This window comes from Lethenteron reissneri, chromosome 7 (assembly GCF_015708825.2).
Source record: "Lethenteron reissneri isolate LAM-NWPU_2019-01 chromosome 7, ASM1570882v1, whole genome shotgun sequence".
Lineage (NCBI taxonomy): Eukaryota > Metazoa > Chordata > Hyperoartia > Petromyzontiformes > Petromyzontidae > Lethenteron > Lethenteron reissneri.
Window position 1 is genome coordinate 10,996,303 of NC_083785.1, and position 14,336 is coordinate 11,010,638.

Below are 14,336 nucleotides of genomic sequence, written 5' to 3' on the forward strand. Positions count from 1 at the left end.
GTTCGATTCCGACCCTGCCGCCTGCTGCTGTATATTTGGAGTTTGCGTCTCTCTCTCATCATGATTACGGTGGATATAAGATGTTAACTCCCTCGCCTGGTATACAGGAGGTCGTGGGTTCGAGCCCAACCCCGAGGCCTGCTGCTGTATATTTGGAGTTTGCGTGTCTCTCTCTCTATGCCCATGGCCGCGTGGATTTTTCTCCGAGTCCTCCGGTTTCTTTTTTCCCCTCCACACTTACAATCAACGTCACGCGTTTCGAGTCTTCTCCTTCCGTGTTGCCAATGTAGACGCAGAACAACAGCTGCCATTTCACCTTTTAGAGCATTTGACCGCCACAAATTTCCACAAGACGAGAGGCCAACTTTGTCGAGCTATAATTTGTGGCAGCTCAGTGGTTGGGCCCGACTTGCTAAACAATTAAAAAGTTGAATAGTTCACAGGGCTCCGGGCAGAGGTCGCAAACAGGTTTTGATTCCTTACCTGTACCCGTACCCGGCCGCACCAGGGTCGCAAACGGGTACCCGTACCCGTACCCGGCCATACCCGTACCCTACCCGTATCCGGCCGGGTACGGGTAGGGTACGGGTATCGGGTAGGGTACGGGTATCGGGTAGGGTACGGGTATCGGGTAGGGTACGGGTATCGGGTACCCGGTTGCGACCTCTGGCTCCGGGAGGATTGTCTGCGCCGCCGCTCACCCTGACGAGGCTCGCGAGGTCCCACACGGACTTGAGCTGCGAGGCCTCACGCCGGCACAGCCGCAGGGCCTTGAAGTCAGGCACGCCGACCTCGAAGAGCGCCGCCGACTCCTGCAGGGAGGCCATCTCCCTCTCCAGAGCCAGGATCTCGCGGTTCACCTGGGGGTGGAAGGGGGGTTTGGCGGGGGGGGGGGGGAGCGGTGGTGCAGCGGTTAACGAGCTGCGTTATTCACGTGCATCGCGGCTCTTGAAAACTTTTTGATTCACCCGAATAGATTTTTGCACCGAATTCGAACAAAAAAAAATGTCTCTTCTTGTTATTTTGGTTGCCGACCCCTGACCCTAGGGCGACTCGGACGTACGCCCGGGGTTCGGGCTGCGGCAAACCTGGCGACTCCGAGGCAAGTGCGCGTGTGCGCACGTCTGACGGTCATCTAATTCAGCCAACCCGCAAAACACCTGGGGTCTGTCCCGTGACCTCCTGCCAGCGGCAAGCCTTCCACACTTCTCGCGGCGGCCTCAAAGTTCACCGAGCCTGGCACGGAGCTCTACGGTGGCGACGTCGCCGCCACTCAGTGGCGGATGGGCACAGTTGTTGTTGTTGTTGTTGTTTTGTGTGTGTGGGTTGTCAACGCGCACCTTGTCCAGCGTGGCGTATGGCTGTGCCGAGTTGTAGGCAAACGGAGCCTCCGCTCGAAACCACTCGCGGAATCCCTGCTGCCTCGACTGCACCACACACGCACGCACATGCGCACACACGCACGTATGAGCACGCACCGATCACTCGGGGCCAGCGCAACCAACGCTCGCTCGGGGCCAGATTATTTTGGTGGGAAGTCCAGGGCTGTGATTATCCGACGTTGCGTTAGCTCGTCGACTCAGCGGAGGCGACGAGCTAACGCATATGACGGGCGACCGACGCTGTACAAGTTTTCACGACTGAAAGCTTCGCGTAAGCAACAAAAAACAAACGCACGGATTCACGCTCCGCAAAAGCGACGGCGACGGGACGGAACGACACGCAACGAAAACGAAGAAGAAAAATGCAGAAGCGTAAACAAACAAACGCACGTATGTCTGTGTGTGTGTGTCTGTATGTGTGTGTGTCTGTATATCTGTATGTGTGTATGTGTCAGTGTGTATGTGTATATGTGTGTATGTGTGTATGTCTGTGTGTGTATGTGTGTATGTCTGTATGTGTGTATGTGTGTATGTGTGTATGTGTGTGTGTCTGTATGTCTGTGTGTGTGTGTATATATGTGTGTATGTGTGTATGTGTGTGTGTGTCTGTATGTATGTGTGTATGTATGTGTGTATGTGTGTGTGTCTGTATGTCTGTATGTGTGTGTGTGTCTGTATGTCTGTATGTGTGTCTGCCTGTATGTGTGTATGTGTGTATGTGTGTGTGTCTGCCTGTATGTGTGTATGTGTGTGTGTCTGTATGTATGTATGTGTGTATGTATGTGTGTGTGTGTCTGTATGTGTGTATGTGTGTGTGTGTCTGTATGTATGTGTGTATATGTGTATGTACGTGTGTTGAACTTCGTTCGCACCGCACGTAGACAACCACAATAATCAGAAGTGCGGGGGAAGGACAACAAACTAAACGCAAAACAGCAGTTCTAAAGAAGTGAGTTTTCAATCTACATGATTTAAAAGTGCATAGCTCCAGTGGCTTCCTAGTGTCGGTATAGATCGCCGCAGTAGCGCATCTGACCGCGATGCAAGTGACCGTCTTTGTTCGATGGCAGCCAAAAGCCGCTGCCGCTGCTGCTGCGAAAGATGACCGGAGTTTGCGTGAAGATGGCTTATGCTCCTTGACGCGATCAGCAAAGGTACAATCTTAATTTTGGAGCTTTCGTGGCTGCAGGAATTATTCTTTGGTTCTTTCGGTAAAGTCACGTATAAAGATAAAATAATAAGCCTGCGTACTTTTCCCTACCCCCTCCCTCTCGCTGCCTCCGCCCCCCTCTGTCTATTTAAGGCCACCCCACAGAGACGATCACCCCTCTCTGTACCTGTGTTGCTCTCTCTGTGTATCTTGGTGATATCTGTCTGCTTACATGTCTGTCTATAGTTTTCTGGTTAGATTATATGTCGCTATTTCATTATACCTGATGATGATTGCTTGGGTTGCAATCGAAACGTCGTATGCTATTATTTAATTTATTATTTTATCTTCATACGTGACTTTACCAAAAGAGCCAAAGAATCAGCAAAGGTGTTGCGGTTCATTCGTGGAGCTCGTACGTTCTCTCTTCCACCGGTTTTCTTTAGCAGTGCAAGGACAAAAACGAAATCGAAACATCTCAAGGGCTCACGTCGAACTTGACACATTTCTGCCGGATGATGGTGACGCGCTGGCTCTGCATCGGCGCCACCTCGTGTTTCACCGTGACGGCCATCTTCTTCAGCCCGTTCCACTTCTCCGGCAACTCCTGCACGCAGGCGCGACGACTCGCGGTTATCATCATCGTCATCATCGATCATGTATGTTTGTAGAGCTTTGCACCGTACGTAGCCAACAGTGTCAATCATCGTCGTCGTCGTCGTCGTCGACCGTGGTCTATCCACTGCTGGATGAAGGCCCCTGGAAGCTGTTGCACATTTCGCCGCGTGTGTGTGCGCGAGTCCCATCCTCGGGCATCGCCATCGCATGCGGTCATCGTCGTTCTGGTTGTCGTCATCGTCGTCGTCGTCATCGTCGTCATCGTCATCATCATCGACGTCATCGTCGTCATCATCGTCGTCATCGTCGTCGCCATCGTCATTGTCGTCATCGTTATCATCGACACAAGGCAACTCAGACCCATGTGGTGTTTGTCATTGTCGATGTTGATGAGATGAGCAGCAGGCAAGTTACTCCGGCACCAGTAGCTACATGACGACAGAAATAATAATAATAACAACGACAACAACCAGATCGCAACAACAATCACATCACAACAGAAATAACAACCACCACATTATAACAGTAATAACAACAACAATCAGATGAAAACAACAACAATCACATCACAAAGTAACAACAACCAGATCACAACAACAACGACCAGATAGCAACAACCAGATCACAACAACAACCAGATAACAACAACCAGATCACAACAATTACATCACAGCAAGAACAACCAGATCACAACAACCAGATCACAACAACAACTACGAGACACCACCAGGCGACCCTATCCTGTATTCATGTTGAACTTCTTTCGCACCGTAAGTCACCAACCGTTCTACATCGGAGGTGCAGGGGAAGAACTCCAAACACACGGCCACGCTGAGCACAGTCCTAGACCGTGGTGAGCGAGCGAGCGAGTGTGAGTACAACGAACAAATCACAACAACAACATTGGAACAACAGTAACACCAACAACAACAACAGACAAAGATCCCCCGTAAAGCCTGTAACAGACTGTTGGGGCAAGTGCCGTTAGCGAACACCTATGAAGGCCGGCACAACACACGAGGGGGTGGAGTGGCCAGCACCACGTCCGGCCGCCTTTGTCTCCCAGGTGGTGATGTTTCTACACACCGCACAAGGTACTCACTTGAGGCCGAGTCAACCTATGGGAGGCCCGGGACCCGTTCAAATAATCGTCACTGGTGTTGGCCGTGAGCGGGAATCGAACCCGGGTCGCCAGGTTCGTAGTGCAGCGCGCTAACCGCTACACCACCGCTCCCCATGGCTGATGCGTACCCGGGTCGCCGGGTTCGTAGCAGCTCATTAACCGCTGCGCCACTGCTCAACAACATCGACAACAACCGTAACAACGCACGGCAAGGCCAAACGCCAACGGCCCGCGAATACGGGCGGGCGGGCGGGCAGGTGGGCGGGCGGGTGGGCAGGTGGGCGGGCGGGCGGGCAGGCGGGCAGGCGGGCGGGCAGGCGGGCAGGCGGGCGGGCAGGTGGGCAGGCGGGTGGGCAGGTGGGCAGGCGGGCGGGCAGGTGGTCACCTCGAGCTGCACGTGCACGCTGTCGGGCAGCCGCTGCCCGTAGAGCAGCAGCAGCTCGATGGTGTCGTGCAGCGGCTGGAAGAGGCAGTCGGTGGCCGTCTGGCGGTCGCGCACGGCCATCAGGTGCATCATGGTCTCCACGAGGCCCTCGTAGTCGTCGGCGCGGAGCTCCCTGCGCAGGCCCGCCTCCGTCACCGCGATGAACTCCTCCAGCTCCGCCAGGCTGGTGGCGACGACGGCGACGATCGTTACCGTTGTCTATGCGGTACGATGATGATGATTGTTGTCTATTCAGCATGATAATGATGATCGTTATCGTTGTCTATTCGGAGAGACAACGATTGTTGTCTATTCATGATGATGATGATCGTTACCGTTGTCTATTCGGTGCGATGATGATTGTTGTCTATTCAGCATGATGATGATGATCGTTACCGTTGTCTATGCGGTGCGATGATGATTGTTGTCTATTCAGCATGATGATGATGATGATCGTTATTGTTGTCTATTCAGCATGATGATCGTTACCATTGTCTATTCAGCATGATGATGATGATGATCGTTACAATTGTCTATTCGGTGCGATGATGATTGTTGTCTATTCAGCATGATGATGATGATGATCGTTACCGTTGTCTATTCAGCATGATGATCGTTACCATTGTCTATTCGGCACAATGATGATCGTTACCATTGTCTATTCAGCATGATGATGATGATCGTTACCGTTGTCTATTCGGAGAGACAGTGATTGTTGTCTATTTGGCATGATGATGATGATGATCATTAGAGGTGTCTATTCGATGCGACGATGATTGTTGTTAATGCGGCATGATAACGATCGTTGTCTATGCGGAGCGATGATCGGAATCTATTCGGTTAGATGATTGTTATTTGTATCTATTCGGCGTGATGATCGTTTTCGCTATCTATTCGGCACTCGCGCACCGCCTACGTAGCTACCAATCTATCTCTCTCTCATCCAATTTGCGTATGTTGGTCTATCTGTTACCCATTGATCTGTATGTTACTGCCTGTCTACATGTGTGCCTTACACTACCTTCTGAGCCAGCTTATCCACCTGTCCGACCTATCCACGTTTCCACGTATCTACCTCTGCTCGTACCAAACGGCAGCGCTGATGATGCATCAGACGTCGGTGACCTAACCTGTCCCCACCCCGCCCCCCACAACCCCCATGACCCCCGCGACCCCTGCGACCTCCGCAACCTGTCGGTGACGTGATGGATGAGGTGCTCCTTGAACATCCAGCTCCAGCGGCGGACGATGTTGAGGAGGGCCGTCTTGAACGGGCGGACGTCGACCCGCAGCCACGAGTCGATGACTCGCGCGTCCTCCAGCGCGGCCACGCGGGCGTGAAGCTGCTCGTAGACGTCGATCTGCGGGGGGGGGGGGGGTGGGGGGGGTGCGACGGTGTGACGTTTCTCGGCTACGCTCCTTTACCCGACCCCCCCCCCCGGCGCGTTCCTCTACGCCGCCGTGGGCTCCCAGCGTCCCTGACTGCGACTCCCTCCGCCGCCCTGATGATGCGCGCGACCCAGTCTCGCTCGATCGCTCCGGCTCCCTTCTCGCTCCCCGTCACCGCTGGAACCAATTCCGACCGCAGCCACGTCGAGCAATCATCTTGAGCACAACAACGACGAGCTGCAGCTTCCGTTCTTCCCTTGAACCGGCCTCCATCTCACACCCCGAGCCCATCCTGCTGCTACTACTCCCTTCCCCCGACCCCCAGCTTTGACTAGGCCTACACCAACTTCTATCACTACCCCAATCCCTATTACTACCCCAACCCCTACCACTACCCCAACTCTTATCGCTACCCCCAACTCCTATCACTACCCCCAACCCCTACCACTACCCCAATCCTTATTACTACCCCCAAACCTATCACTACCCCTATCACTACCACTACCCCCACCCCTACCACTACCACTACCCCCACTCCTACCCCTACCACTACCCCTACCACTACCCCCACTCCTACCACTACCCCTACCACTACCCCCACCCCTATCACTACCCCCACCCCCCCCACCGCTAACCTGCTCCTTGAAGGCCTGCAGGCCCGGCGGGGCCTCGGGAACGCCGTCGTCGGCGTGGGCCTCGACCTCGCCGGCGGAGAGCGCGTGGCCATAGCGCAGGAACTGGCGCAGGAACTGGCGGCGGTCGTCGCTCCAGAGGAAGGCGAAGGGCGCCGTGGCGGCTGCGCCCAGCTGGGCGCGAGCCCGCGCCGCCGCCGCCGCAGCGCGGGCCGAGATCTCCTGGCGCAGCTCGGCCAGGTCCAACATGTCCTCCATGTCCTGCTGCTCGGGGGGGGGGGGGGGCGGGGGGGGGGCGACGTGAGCGTGTTGAACTACGAACCCGGCGGGCCGAGTTCGATTCTCGCTCGCAGCCAACGACAGTGACGAGTATCTGAACCGGTCCTGGGCCTCACCCTAGGTCGACTCGGCCTCAGATGAGTACCTGGTGCGGTGTGTAAACATCGCCACTGGGGAGACAAAGGCGGTCGGGCGTGGTGCTGGCCACCCACCCCCTTGTGTACTGTTCCGGCATTCATAGGTGCCCGCTAACAGCACTTGCCCCAACAATCTATTAAAGGCTATATGGGGGATCTTTATCTTTTTGTTTCGTGTAATAAATGCACGCACACCGCCACAACGATCATCACCACCACCACCAGCACTTCAACCACCACTATCACCACTGCCGCCACCCACCACAATTACCGCCCTCATCACCACCGTTACCACCACCTTCACCCCCCCTTATCACCGCCACCGCCACCATCACCACCACTACCACCACCTTCACCACCCTTATCACCACCACGACCGCCACCACTACCGTCACTATGAGCAATTTGACGAGCTTTATCACCACCACCATCACCACCATCTTCAACCACCGTTATTACCACCACCATCATCACCACCCTTATCACCACCACCGTCACCACCATCACCACCACTACCACCACCTTCACCACCCTTATCACCACCAGCACCGTCACCACCACCACCACCATCACCACCATCTTCAACCACCGTTATTATCACCACCAACATTACCACCCGTATCACCACCACCCTTATCACCACCACCATCACCGCCCTCCCACCTGGTAGTGCGGCATGCCGAGGTGCGTGGCCACGCGGGGGCACAGCGACGAGATGCCGTAGACGTCGTCCAGGATTTGCTCGACGACGTCGGCGAGCCCCTCACCGCCGTCGTCGTCGGGCTCCAGCGAGGGCGAGAAGCGGGGGCGGCCACCCCGCAGCTCCAGCTGCACCTGCAGCAGCGGCGCCGGGCGCAGCGACGCGTCCGTTGCCTCGCGCAGGTAGTGCAGCGAGCGCAGCGCCGCCGTGAAGAAGCCGTCGAGGAGGATCTCGTCGACGAACTCGAGGTAGGCGAGCCACGGCCCCTCCCCCCCCTCGCCCTCCCCCTCGCCCAGCTGCAGCAGCAGCGAGCGGTTCTCCTGTGTGGAGCCGGGCGACAACGCGCGCACGTGCGTATGTGCGGGCGTGCGTATGTGCGTGCGTTCGTGGGTATGTGCGTACGTGCGTATGTACGTGCGTGCGTTCATGGGTATGTGCGTACGTGCGTACGTAAGTGCGTGCGTATGTACGTGCGTGCAAATGTACATGCGTGCGTATGTATGTGCGTACGTGCGTATGTACGTGCGTTCACGTGTGCATATGTATGTGCGTATGTATGTGCATGCCGGGTGAAGGTTGCAGTGGTGGTGGGGAGGGCGGTGGCGTAGCAGTTCGCGTCGCTGCGCTACGAACCCGGCGAGCCGAGTTCGATTCCCGCTCACAGCCAGCAACGTAAGTGACGATTACCTGAACCGGTCCTGGGCCTCCCCTAGATCGACTCAGCCTCAAATGAGTACCTGGTGCGGTGTGTAAACATCGCCACTGGGGAGACAAAGGCGGCCGGGCGTCGCCCTGGCCACTCACTCCCCTCATGTGCCGTGCCGGCCTTCATCGGTGTATGCTAACAACACTTGCCCTAATAGTCTGTTAAAGGCTATATGGGGGATCTTTGTCTTTGGTGGTGGCGAGGGTGGTGATGATGATCATGGTGAAGGTGGTGGCAATCGTGTGGATGATGAGGCGGCAATGGTGGTGGCGGTGTTGAAGGTGGTGCTAGTGGTGGTCCTTTTGGTGACGATCTTGGTCACTCTGCTAATAGCCAAGATGAAGATTACGGTGATGCCCATAGCGGTGTTCGTGTCGAGGCTGCTACTGCCGATGATAACGACTCTGCTCACCCTTGCTGATGATGACGCTCGCGACGACGACGGCAATGATTATCACGCAATTTTACAGTCATCACAGTTTAAGATGACAATCACACCCCCCCCCCCCAACCTCCCGTCGTCTTCAGCAGAGGACATCTCAATCCCTCCACCTCCCGCCGTGCACCGCACCCATGACTTACGATGACGGCCTGGCCCGTCTGGGTCTTCACCCGGCACACCGCATCCCGTGTTCCCATCGATACGACATCGGCTACTGTTCACTCACCACCTACTCCAGTCTACCAGTGACCTGGAAACGATTTACCGCATCCAGTATTCATATGGCTCTAGATACGAGCGGCCACATACCTGGGCACGGCACACCACACCCACCATACCCCTCTCCCTCTAGGCATAACCCACCACCTTACCCAGCAGCACAGCACACCACACCCACCATACCCCTCTCCCTCTAGGCACTACCCACCACCTTACCCAGCAGCACAGCACACCACATCTAACATGCCCCTCTCCCTCTAGGCACGACCCACCACCTTACCCAGCAGCACAGCACACCACATCCACCATACCCCTCTCCCTCCAGGCACTACCCACCACCTTACCCAGCAGCACAGCACACCATATCCACCATACCCCTCTCCCTCTAGGCACTACCCACCACATTACCCAGCAGCACAGCACACCACATCCACCATACCCCTCTCCCTCTAGGCACTACCCACCACCTTACCCAGCAGCACACCACTGCATGCACCTCGAGGTTCTTTCCACCACCTTATCGGGTGGCACGTCACACCCCCCCCCACCCGGCCCCACCGTGGCCGCACCGTGGCCCCACCGTGGGCGCACCTGCACGAGGCGGTGGATGGCATCGGCGTCGTCGCGGACGGTGCGGTGCCGCTTGGCGAGCCGCTCCACGCGGCCGTCCAGGAGGAGCGGCGGGGGGTCGCCGCGGCCGTCGCGCCGGCCGTGCAGCGGCGTGTCGGCCCAGGAGCGCGCCAGCGCCTGGATGCGCTCCACGTTCGCCTTGGAGCGCTGCAGGCGCGAGTCGAGGTCGCCCACGAGCTCGCAGAGGTCACGCACGTACGCCCAGCTGTCCTCGCTCTGCGACGGGGGGGGGGGGGGGGGGAGTCGCGGGGGTCGCGGGGTCAGGGCCAGCGAAGGGCGGCACGTCTGCGGCGATGGCGGCGTGAAAGCCCACGGAGGAGGTCGCGCGCTGGGGTGAGGCTCTTCTCGCGCTCGTCCTGCCGTCTCTGGCTCCTCGTCTCTTTGTTTTTGACCCCGTTGCCGACGGTCGCACGTCAAGGCGACACGAGACTTGCTATCGTCGTCGACATCGTCGTCGTCGTCGTCGTTGTGCTTGATCAAGTGCTTGTTTTTGGTGTCGCACCTCCGATTAGCACGGTTGGCTATGCACGGTGCGGAAGAAGGTCAACATACATCCATCGTCATCACCGTAATCATTATTGTCGCGATTGTCACCATCATCGCCGTCATCATCATCATCGTCGTCACTATCATCATCATCGTCCTCGTTGTCATCATCATCTACCATGATTAGTCAACTGATGGGTGACGGTCCTCCATGGGCTGCCACCATCTCTCATGCCCCCCCCGACAATGAGCCCAATTTAGCCGTCGCCATCCCCCCACCGCTCTCGCGTCCACAAATATCAAAATCAACGGTGGTGGCAGCGCCCCCCCCCCCCCCAAGCACCTCGCACTGCTGCCAGGTGACGGCGGCGAGCGCCGGGCCCAGCTTGTCGTCGACGCGCACCAGCTGCGCCGCGACCAGCGGGAACTCCACCTCCAGCAGGGAGCGCTGCACGCGGTTGTAGCCCTCGGCCACCAGCTCTAGGCTGCTCACAAACTGCGCCGTCGCACACGACGAGGAGGAGGAGGGGGCAGTAGGAGGGCGAGAGAGAAGTGCAAGGAGGAAAAGAGAGGAGGAGGAGGGGGAGGCGGAGGAGAGAAGGGGATGAGGAGGGAGGAGGGAAGAGGAGTAGGAGGAGGAGGAAGAGGAGGGAAGAGGGAGATGGGCAAGGAGGGAAAAAGAGGAGGAGGAGGATAGGAGGTGGAAAGAGGGAGAGGAAAAGGAGGGAGGATGAGGGAAGAGGAGTAGAAGGAGGGCGAGAGAAAAGGGCAAGGAGGAAAAGAGAGGAGGAGGAGGAGGGGGAGGAGAGGAGGATGAGGGAGGAGGGAAGAGGAACAGGAGTAGAAGGAGGAAGGGGAGGGAATAGGAGGAGGAGTAGAGAAGAGAAAGATGATGGAAGATGGAGAAGGGCAAGCAGGGAAGGAGAGGAGGCGGAGGAGAGAAGGAGGAGGAGGGATGTAGCGGCGACAACGTGAGAGAATGGTGTTAATGGAGACCGCTGTTTTATCTCTCGCACGGTAACGACGGTGAGAGCGAGAAATACTTTGACGCCCCTCGCATTTGCCAATCCCTTTTGCGGAATAAAAGTCGCCGCACGGCAAAAATCGTCCCATTGGGCAACATTTCTCAACGGGGTTTGCGGCTACGGCTGTCTCTCCCCTCCGGGCAAACGCAATGGCATTCCGATGGTGGCGCTCACATCGTACGGGCAAACACCAACGCCGATTTTTCTTCCAGAGATACATACACATTTCTACGGCCGATCGGCGATCGGCGATTTCTGTCGGCTGTCCGATTTCGATCGTAATGACAGCGCCAACCGCTGACCCCCGCGGGCAACGCGCGATGCATCGTGTCTGCGTCGTCGCTGCTCGCGACGGCACGGCCGTGACGACGGCGGTGGCGAGAGAGAGGAGAGAGAGAGAGGAGAGAGAGGGACACACCTGGTTGATGGCGCCCCGCTTGTGGAAGATGGCGAGCGCCGCGGCGGGGATCGCTCCGCGCAGCTCCAGGTGCTGCAGGTACTTGACCTCGCGCAGCACGGCGGACAGCTGGGGACGGCAGCAAAGCAGCAGACGCTTGGCATGCATCCGCACGTGAGCACGTGTGTCCGCTGAACCTCTCTCGCACCGCACGGAGCCAATCGCGCTCGTCGGAGGCGCGGCGATAAGCCAGTCGCGGCGAAGGCCTCGCGCAGCACGATGAGAACGGCAAGGCCGACGCCGGGTGCGCTCGACTGATTGAACGCCTCGAGGCATTCTGCGACCGACGTTGAGATCCGTAAACGATCGCGCCGGGGGTCAGATCTCCGTGTCGTGCGCCTCGCTCCGCCCCGCAACGTCGCTGCAGCCGAATAGTGAAGGTGTCGCGCGATGAACAAACATGGCCGAGTTATTACCGTCCCCATCAGCAGCAGCGCCACCACCACGCCGGTGAAATGGGCGATTGGGAGAGCGATCCACACGCGCGTTCGGTTACATCCAGCACCATCAGGCAAGCTGATCAGGAATCACATTGCTAAACTCAACTTTTCTTTGTCCCACCCGGTAAGTCTCACTGAGCTATGTAGCTCTTTTCTAGAAGCGACCTGGCCATCAATAATAGCCCCAACGAAGCGGCTTACCACGTGGAAATTCATAGCAGTAGACAAAAAACTGTAAACGCGTGCTGATTCTAAATGTGGAGGGAAAAACCGAAGGGCCCGGAGAAAAACCTGCGTGACCACGGGGGAGAACACGCAGACTGCAAATGTATAGCAGCAGGCGTCAGGGGTCGGGATCGAAACCCACGACCTCCTGTGTACCAGGCGAGGTTGTTAACATCTCCGAACCACCGCGCCGTGGTTATCGGAAGGCGAGGCCGGGAGGGTTCACCTGGGAGCTGAAGTTGACCCTGAGGCTGCCGTCGCCGTGGAGACGGAGGAGCAGCGGGCGGTCCAGGCTGAAGCGGCAGACCTCGTCGACGCCGCGCTCCCACTGGGCGAAGGCTTCGTCCTCGTGGCGCGCCAGCAGGGCCATCATCTCCTCGTACTTGTCGAACGCGACGCGCGCCTCCTCGCTCTCCATCGACCTGCCGAGGTGGAGCAGCGCGCGCAGGCCACTGTTGCCAAGCCGTCGCCGTCGTCAGGGTTGTCGTTCTGACCGTCAACGTCGTCATCGTCGTCATCGTCGCTCTTACCGTCATTGTGAGAATTGTATTTTATTATGTTTTATTATTTCCCTTCTACGTGACTTGACCGAAAAAACCAAGAAGATTTACCGTCATCGTTGTCATTGTTACCATCGTGGCCATCGTCATCATCGTTATCGTCGTCATTGTCGCTGTTACCGTCATCGTTACCATCGTGGCCATCGTCATCATCGTCGTCGTCATCGTCGTAGGGTCGTTGTTCTTACCGTCATCGTTGTCATTGTTACCATCGTCGCCATCGTCCTCGTCGTCATCATCATCATCATCACCGATCGTCATTGCAATTGTCCTCATCAGCATTACCATTGAACGTGTCGTTACTGTCATCATCATCACAACTGTCATTACTGTTGTCATGATCATCGTCGTCGTCAGGGTTGTCGTTATTCCCCTCACCATCATCATCGTTGTTATCCACATCCAATCCACCCAGAATGAGGGAAATGTCAGCAGAACGGTAGTTTTTTAATCTATCTGTGCGGAGCTATGAACATTCTCCCCCCCCCCCCTCCCGCGTACGCGTGGTGGGTGGTCTCCAGGTTCCCTGCTTTCCTCCGAAAAACATCCCAAGGTTGCAGCACCCTCTTTAAGATGAGTTTTGATGTACGGGCTAGGCGTTGTGTCTAAAATTAAAAGAACTCATATCATAATCCCTGCCACAACCCATCACTGCCTGCCTCATCATCACCATCATCATCCCTGCCACAACCATCACTGCTTGTCCCATCATCACCATGATCCCTGTCACAACCATCACTGCCTGCCCAATTATCATCACCATCCCTGCCACAACCATCACTGCACCATCATCATCACCATCACCATCCCTGCCACAACCATCACTGCCCCATCATCATCACCATCCCTGTCACAATCATCACTGCCCCATCATCATCATCACCATCCCTGCCACAACCATCACTGCCTGCCCAATCATCACCATCCCTGCCACAACCATCACTGCCCCATCATCATCATCATCACCATCCCTGCCACAACCATCACTGCCCCATCATCATCACCATCCCTGCCACAACCATCACTGCCTGCCTCATCATCATCACCATTCCTGTCACAATCATCACTGCCCCATCATCATCATCACCATCCCTGCCACAACCATCACTGCCCCATCATCATCATCACCATCCCTGCCACAACCATCACTGCCCCATCATCATCACCATCCCTGCCACAACCATCACTGCCTGCCTCATCATCATCACCATTCCTGTCACAATCATCACTGCCTGCCCCATCATCATCATCCCTGCCACAACCATCACTGCCCCATCATCATCACCACCTTCCACCCATAATTGTTCTTTGG

The 14,336-nt window shown here is 56.6% G+C and overlaps 1 protein-coding gene across 1 annotated transcript in view; it reads right to left on the bottom strand.

Annotated features, from left to right (window-relative positions):
* The window catches only part of LOC133357612 (dynein axonemal heavy chain 11-like), a 147,069-nt gene that overhangs the window by 95,289 nt on the left and 37,444 nt on the right, over positions 1 to 14,336 (bottom strand). Inside the window, 11 exon segments of the mRNA XM_061575642.1 lie at positions 702 to 860; positions 1,341 to 1,427; positions 3,023 to 3,139; positions 4,659 to 4,881; positions 5,889 to 6,058; positions 6,722 to 6,982; positions 7,798 to 8,154; positions 9,793 to 10,047; positions 10,661 to 10,813; positions 11,761 to 11,868; positions 12,691 to 12,886. Coding sequence (XP_061431626.1) covers positions 702 to 860; positions 1,341 to 1,427; positions 3,023 to 3,139; positions 4,659 to 4,881; positions 5,889 to 6,058; positions 6,722 to 6,982; positions 7,798 to 8,154; positions 9,793 to 10,047; positions 10,661 to 10,813; positions 11,761 to 11,868; positions 12,691 to 12,886 — 2,086 coding nt within the window.